The 8,041-nt window shown below is 33.5% G+C and overlaps 1 protein-coding gene across 1 annotated transcript; it reads right to left on the bottom strand.

Annotated features, from left to right (window-relative positions):
* Window positions 1-4,978: 4,978 nt before the first annotated feature.
* Window positions 4,979-7,089, bottom strand: LOC107830465 (universal stress protein PHOS32). The gene is made up of 5 exons (XM_016658028.2): window positions 7,072-7,089; window positions 6,740-6,990; window positions 5,576-5,685; window positions 5,370-5,488; window positions 4,979-5,220 (listed from the first exon to the last, which is right to left on the bottom strand). The coding sequence occupies exons 2-5, from the start codon at window positions 6,912-6,914 to the stop codon at window positions 5,130-5,132; spliced, it is 495 nt and encodes a 164-aa protein (XP_016513514.1). The 5' UTR covers window positions 6,915-6,990; window positions 7,072-7,089; the 3' UTR covers window positions 4,979-5,129.
* Window positions 7,090-8,041: the final 952 nt, after the last annotated feature.

The following is an 8,041-nucleotide window of genomic DNA, read 5'->3' on the forward strand; positions in this document are numbered from 1 at the left end:
TTAAGGCTTCTTATCAGGAAGTTTGCACCTTTCAGTACACCCATGATCTGCTAAAGACCTCATATTTACTTATCGTAGGCATTATACAAAAATCCAATTCATCTGACTCGGCTCTTCCACAACTATCTCTCTTTCCAATCCTTCGTTTCGGATGTACGTATCGTCTTATTAAGAATAAAATAGAATTTCAGAATTTGAATTCTTATAAGTGAGCTCGACCACATGATCTAGAGTAAGAAGAAAGAGTGACGGTCTTAAATGCCATGTAGCCTCCTGCTTATAAGTGTGGTGCACGACACACCCATAAACAAGACTCTACTAGACACGGTTTATAGACTTCCTAGGACAGAACTGCTCTGATACCACTTTTGTCATGACCCAAACCGATGGGCCGTGACGGGCACCCGGTACCTTACTCAACCGAGTACCAACGTAATGTATCTTTCTTATTACATCATTATATACACATGACATACGGGCCTAATAGGCCAACATGATCCTTTATAAACTCAAAACATAGGTCGACACAAGTCCGTACAATCTTTCACGTACACGACATATGTCTACAAGCCTCTAAGAGTACATAAATGTCATAAAGGTCGGGACAGAGTCCCGCTATACCAAACAATACACGTCTAAATCATACTAACCAAACAAGTAACTCTAAAGTAAATAGAGCGCACCAAAATCTCCCGCTGAGCTGATAGCCTACTTGGAGGGCTCTCGACTTGTCTATCGGGACCTGCGGGCATGAAACGCAGTGTCCACAGGCAAAAGGGACGTTAGTACGAATAATGTACCGAGTATGTAAGGCACATAAATAAATACATAAGAGACACGGAAGACATATAGAGTACATGACTCAACATGTAAGTCTGAATAACTTTGTAACGTCATGCATATGCGTATGAATGTCATGTCTTACATAGGTACATAATTCATAACATCATCAGCCTCTGAGGGCACCCATCATATCATATCGGCCACTGTGGGCAAAATTATCATCGTATACCAGCTGATCAGGTGGTGGTGCGTATATAACGCCATAACTTTTCCCATATCCCATATACATATATATACATACATATATATATGCGTATACAATGCCGTTTGAATCATATTTACATATATATGCGTATATAACGCCGTTTGAATCATATTTCAGCCACTGTGGGCAACATCATCATCATATACTAACTGATCAGGTGGTGGTGCGTATATAACGCCATAACCGTTTCCCATATCCCATATACATATATTTACATATATACGCGTATATAACGACATCTGGTCATGGGTCAATGCACATGCATGAGATGCATGAAAAGTACATAATAATCTCAATATTCTTTCCTGATAAATTTTTTCAACTGCGTATTATTCTGAGATCTATGAACAGATGATAAAATATTATGACACATGGGAATTCAGGAACATAGATATCTCTAATACTTCTATGAATATAGTCATTTATGGGATTTGTGCATTTGTACGTTTCTTTCGTATCGTATGGATCATGCCAAAAGAAAGAAGGAATAGCCTTAACATACCTTTAATGACGACTTTATCGAAGGCGATGAATTTGGCCTTTTCCATACATAATCGCAATAAGTGAAAAAGAATTAGATTCTTTAAGTAGTTGCACCAGTAGATAAGTTCACTCCTTAGACAGCAGGATGCCTTCGTTGTTGTCATTCTTGGTTCAGTGCAAAATATAGCTTCTAAAGATAATTTTCTAGCTAGAGAAGATTATCTTTTTCCAATTGTTTCCATTCTTAGCATATCTATATTTATTTGTGTCTTAGTAGTAGTATAAAACACATGTAAGACCCACTTTTCCATCTAATTTAATAGTCTTTGGAAGGGTGAGTCATAGAAAGTGATCTCAATATCACACACGTATCTAGCACATTTAACAAGTGTCTTTCCCTTAACCAACATACATTTAACAAGTTTCTTTCCCTTAACCAACATTGATAAGAATGTCTCTTGAGTAGGTAGGACTCACTTAGAAAGAGAAATTAGATTCCCTATCCCACTAAACCTCTTTTAAATAAAATATCACGGTATGTGCAAATACATAAAAAAATCCATGTATAGTAATAGAATTGAAATCTAAACGTCATTGTCTTACATTTCAAAACTATCTACTAATCAACTCATCAGATTTCTATTTTAAAAATCATGAGTGCTTTATAATTTAAATTGTACTAATATATTATAAATATTATGACATCTAAAAACAATATGCCATAAAATTATAATTTTTGTTCCATCCAAATATCAAGAGTACAAATTTTTGTACTATTGATCCTGAAATTACTTAAAATATTATTCACTCTTCACATACCTTATACACCTTACTATTATGGTCATGTAGTACCTTACATGACACTAGTCCATAAATATCGGGTATTAACACTCGGCCCGGATTCTATCCCAACATGACAAACTTGGATGAAAATCCATGTTCTTTGATTTGCTTACCCTCTCACCTTTACGAATTTACTTATAACTTGTTTGAAATGACATAATACTTAAAAACTCAAAAATAATCTCATTCACGAGCTTATATCAATTTACTCATGGTGTATTTTCATGTATGAAAATATGGGGTGTAACATGGGAGATCCCCCTGCATATTTACTTTGGGACTACAAAATGGTATTACAGAAGATCTCCCTGCACATTTACGTTTGGGACTACGAAATGGTATCAGGAGACGCCCTGTTGTTATTTCGGTGTACTGTACTGTATCCTTCTGTGATTTCTTTCTGGTTAAATTTCAGTCTTTTATTTTATAGCGTAAGTACATATTATATATATATATATATATATATATATATATATATATATATATATATATATATATATATATATATATATATATATAACCAGTAGGGCCCTGACCTTCCTTGTCACTACTCGACCGAGGTTAGGCTTGACACTTACTAGGTACCATTGTGGTGTACTCATGCCCTTTCTGCACATGTTTTTGTGTGCAGATCCAGGTACCTCTTACCAGCCTTGCTTTTAGTTGCACAGTTGTTGTTCTAGAGACTTTAAGGTACATATACCCGCGTCCTCAGACCTCGGAGTCCCCTTCTATCTCTTCTTATATTGTTCCTCTTTTACTTCTTCTAGTATTGATGTATAGAACAATTAGACAAAATCTTAGAAGCTTGTGACTTATGGTGTTCTAGGTCTTGGGAGATTTTGTGCATATTCGAGAGTGGTTATTGTATATGCCGAACGATGCTTATATCAGTTGTTAAATTATCTATTGCAGTTAGTTGTTACATTTTATGTTTTCTTTTTATTATTCCGCAAATGTTAGGCTTACCTAGTTGTAGAGACTAGGTGTCGTTACGACATCCCACAGAGGGAGGATTTGGGTCATGACAGATATAATCTTTTTTTTGGTGATTGTGATTGCATATATATAAATAATTACACTACAAAGTACTGATTACTTGGGGGATATTGCAATCCCCTAAAGTCAGACATGTTTTCTTTCAAAGTGTCAATATTGCAAGCCAAAATATTTCTAGTTACTTCAGTTCCTAGGATGTCTGCCTAAAATAATTCATTTGCAAACACCAGAGGAACTGGTAGCATTATTCTTCCCAAAAAGCTTGTTTTTGCTCTTTCCTTAGCCAATGCATCTGCCACCCTATTTGCTCCATGTAGTTGTGCTTCACTACTACTCCGGTCATCCTTTGGATCAACAACCTGCATTCACATATAATAGGATCATATGTTATATTCCTTGTTATTAACATTCTTATTACCTTTGATGAATCTGTGGCTACTTCCAGTGGTATTAAGCCATTTTGTTCTACAATTTGGAGTCCCTTAAGTAAAGCAGTTAGTTCCGCAAGGGTGTTGGTGGTGTGTGGTATGTTTCCAAATATCCAATCACCAAGGTGTATCCTAAATACTCCAACATTTCTCCCTGCCCCTGGGTTATGCTTAGCTGCACCATCAATATTAAGTTTTGTAATGCCCCTAGCTAATCGGAGGCTCACACTTAACCCTGATAGGGATTATCTTCCTAATATTTCCTGTGCCTGCTATTGTGTAGTATTCAATTGTTTGGCAATGGTGTTCACAGTTGAGATGACATCTTCCCTATTGTTGAATAGGTTATGGTTCACAGTCCAGTGGTATCTTTCTTCGCTTGTTCCATGTGGTAGGCCAGTGCTAGGCTTTGAAGATTGGGTTCATATGTTGGCTTTCAATTCAGCTTTTTGAGATCAAGTCATGAATGGCATTTGGACAGTCAAAGAAGATGTGGTTGCTACTTTCTGGTACTGTAGAATGAAGCATCAAACATGATTACAGTTAATTCCAATTATGTGTAGGAAAGCTCCTGTTGGGAGCCTTTCCTGAGCATGGTTTTAATTTTATTAGGAACCTTTAACCTCTATATCCAACTGAAGTTACCCCCTGTCCATTCATCAGAGGCTTACTACTATTGCTAAGAAAAGAATAGGCTGATTTGCTAAGAAAAGATATAATCTCTATATATGTGTTAACTTTATTTTTAAGAACAGTTATTATTAAGGGTAAAATAAGAAAATATAATTTCTTTTGTTTTGAACTTCTAAAATAACAAATAATTTGAAATAACTATTTTTAGAAATTACTAGAAATAATTTGAGACGAATAATTTTTCTAATCCCTTGTTGGAAATTAAGTCAAGAGAAGATTGTATATGCATTCCCTTAAGTATGAGTCCGTCAAGACCATACGGGATAAAATAGTTTAAAATTTCTTTTAAGTTGTAAGTAGTGTGTATGAGTCCTTTTTTATTTTTGTTGCTGATTGGTGTGTATGAGTCAGCTAATATGTACCTTAACTAATTCACTGGATACTAATCTCCGACACTAATATGGATTTCATAAAATAATATTTATAGTTCTTTCTTGTCCAAGAAATTAAAGAATGAAACATAACATAGATCAGACAAATAAGAGAAAATCATCAATCTCTCTTTAGTTATTGAAACCAGAAACAAGATCTTATCACATCACAAGAGAAAATAAATATACATTTTAAGCTTTTCATCTTATTCAACGGGCATCATAAGTCGCAATTAGTTACTCGAATTCAACCCAGAGTTCTGATCAGTGTTTGTGGAAATCTGGATCCTTGACTACAGTCACAGGGCAGGTCGCATTAGACATTACATAGTTTGTCACACTTCCCAAGAATATCCTGTTTTACCAAGAGATACATATAAATATTAATGGCATATTTAATTAATTACTTGAATATAAATAAATAAATAAATAAATAAACCAAATTTTACCTAGTAAATTCAGAAAAATATAAGTGGAAATTATGAATAGATCAATAAAAAATACCTTTGGATGGTAGTAAGGCCTCTGCTACCCATAACCAAAGAATCCAACTTGAGATCTTCAATAGCATCACATAGTTTCTCCCTAGCATCTCCCCAGTACAGTTTGGTGACAACATTTATCTATACAAATATCAATGAGAAATTCTTTTAAAAAAATTAAACAAAAGAAAATTAGCAAAATGAAACTAGGAATAATTGATGAAAAACCTCTTTCTGCCTAGTAGCAGTATCAAGCAAATCAAGAACATCAATATCAGTCTTCACATCATATTTCTCCAACACTTCTGCCTCCCTAAACTCCACCAACGGAATTAAAGCTAACAAACAAAAGAAAACATCAAAGTATTAACACCCTGATACGCAAAGAATTTAACTTTAAAACGGAGAAAGAATTTTCGCACTATCATATCGCCAAAAAATAAAAAGTAGGATTAGCAATCCAAGAAATAATTCAAATTACTTATTACAATAAGTTAAAATGTTAGAATAATAGGATAACACAATTGAAGAAGAAAAAAAACTTTGCCGTGAAATCGCTGCCCTTAAAAAGATGTTATATGTATATTCTTTAGGAAATTACAGGCAATTTTTTTTAAAATTCAACAAGCCAAAATATACTGCAAATTAATTATGCTATTTCAGGAGCATTGACGTATCGGGGTTAAGGGATATAGATTCACGTGAGCTCATGCTGCTCTTCCTAAACCATGTACAATAATGCTATATTTCTTCAAAATTACTTAAATATATATACATAATATACTGCAAATTAATTATGCTACTTCAAGAGCATAGGCATATCTAGGTTAAGGGATATCGACATGTGAACTCATGTTACTTCTCCCTAAACCATGTATAACAATGTTATATTTTTTCAAAATTACTTAAATATATGTACGCACACGCATGCTCAAAAACTCCTATGGTGCAATTATTATTGACTACACCTCTACAAGTAAAATTGGTAGTTCAAATCTCACTCCAGACGGTCTTGTTTTCAGCACGAAGTATAGAGATATAAGTGAAAATCGCCAAAATTTCAAAAAGAATAAAATTTGAACCTATAATTTCAAAAATGTAGTAGGTTCATGGTAAGAGACTAAAGTTAAACCCGTCAAATATAAATTCTTGATCTACCTCTTCGCAACGATGCAACTATACTCTTGAAATCCTGGATCCGCTCAATTCAGAAGAGTCCTTGTATTTATAGAACTTTAGAGATGACTTTTCAAAAGTCATTCTCTTTTGACGAACAAATATATGTCTGTTCAATTTAAGACCCCTAAATATTATAACTCAACATATATAAAAGCTAAATGCATATTTGCATCCACAAAAGAAAGAAAAGAAGAAGAAGAAGGGGAATCTTACGAGAACCAGATTGAGCCCAGAGCTTGTTACGTGACTCATCAGAAGAATGAGTTTTGATGTGGATGATGTAAAAGGTGTCGCCTTTGTCAGCTAAGTTATCAATGGCCCATTTCAGAGCAGTTTTGCTGCTCTTTGAGAAGTCCATTGCCACACCAATTGTCCTGTCTTTCACCATTTTTTGGTTAACTGATTACTTCTTGTGTTTTCCTTGATAATAAAAGAGTAGTAGAGCACCTTCTTACGTGCGAAACCTGAAAGCAAAAAAAAAGATGCGCTTTAAGGCACTAAAGTTGTAAAACAAGGTTCATTTTTGGACAGCTATTTAAGGATACCGGGTTTCCTTCTGCCACTTGTCTTGATCTTTAATTCGCTTTCAAGTCAAGTATCTAACGTTTTACTGATTGACAAATTATATGTCCTTCCATTTGGAAAATAATTTATTACTTATTTACACAAAATGATATGGTTAATTATAGTTATACGCAGTAGTATATCAAGGCAATAATGTAATACTCCCTTCAGTCCATAATAAGTGATTTATTGACCTTTTTGTGGTCCAAAATAAATGATTTTTTCAAATTTCAAGAATGAATTAATTGTTTTTTTCCTACACTACTCTTGGAGTAAATAATGTTTGAGTATGTGCTATGAATGTTTATGTGAAGAGATAGTAAATGTTAATATGGTCAATTTCATTGCTATTTAATGTTAAAATATGAATTTCTTAATTTATGTGAAATCAACAAAAAAAAATCACTTATTGGACCGGAGGGAGTACTAATTAATCTTAATTAAGAGTTGAAAGTTTATGTGTAAATTGCTTGTCATGTTTATAATTAATGTATGTAGAAAGATACAAATCATTATGGTTTAGTATAAACACAAAGTGTAAGAGAAAAAGCTGCGTACTCTTTTGCCGTCTCAGATGACATTACAATTTCTTGTTCCTTAATGAGTATTATCCTACGTGTTGTTAATCTTTGTAATCCTTTTTTTGGTAGTAACGAGAAAATTATAGCTTCTCTAAAGTATTTGAAAATTAAATAACTTATATTTTTCTTATTTTTTATATTTTTTAATTTTATTTGTAATTTTATGTATCTTTTTAAGCTTGCAAAAACTATTCAAAGAAGTCAAATGGAATAGTAGTATTATTAGAATCATAATATGATCATAAATAAATATGAAAATACGCAATTCTGCTAACAAGGAAACCTTTCACTATATTAGTAATGACCCGTACTAAAAAGATCACCTACGATTGTAACTAAGTGATAAGTATTCAAGGTTTGAGCCTTGAAT

This window comes from Nicotiana tabacum, chromosome 10, assembly GCF_000715075.1.
Source record: "Nicotiana tabacum cultivar K326 chromosome 10, ASM71507v2, whole genome shotgun sequence".
In the NCBI taxonomy this organism is placed as follows: domain Eukaryota; kingdom Viridiplantae; phylum Streptophyta; class Magnoliopsida; order Solanales; family Solanaceae; genus Nicotiana; species Nicotiana tabacum.

What these genes read in the sequence shown, in the direction of transcription:
- LOC107830465 (XM_016658028.2), bottom strand. Translation starts at nt 6,914, where the DNA reads ATGGTGAAAGACAGGACAATTGGTGTGGCAATGGACTTCTCAAAGAGC. An exon ending in CTGGGCTCAATCTGGTTCTC is followed by an intron (nt 5,686 to 6,739) that starts GTAAGATTCCCC and finishes TTTGTTTGTTAG; the next exon opens with CTTTAATTCCGTTGGTGGAG. An exon ending in CTGCTACTAGGCAGAAAGAG is followed by an intron (nt 5,489 to 5,575) that starts GTTTTTCATCAA and finishes ATATTTGTATAG; the next exon opens with ATAAATGTTGTCACCAAACT.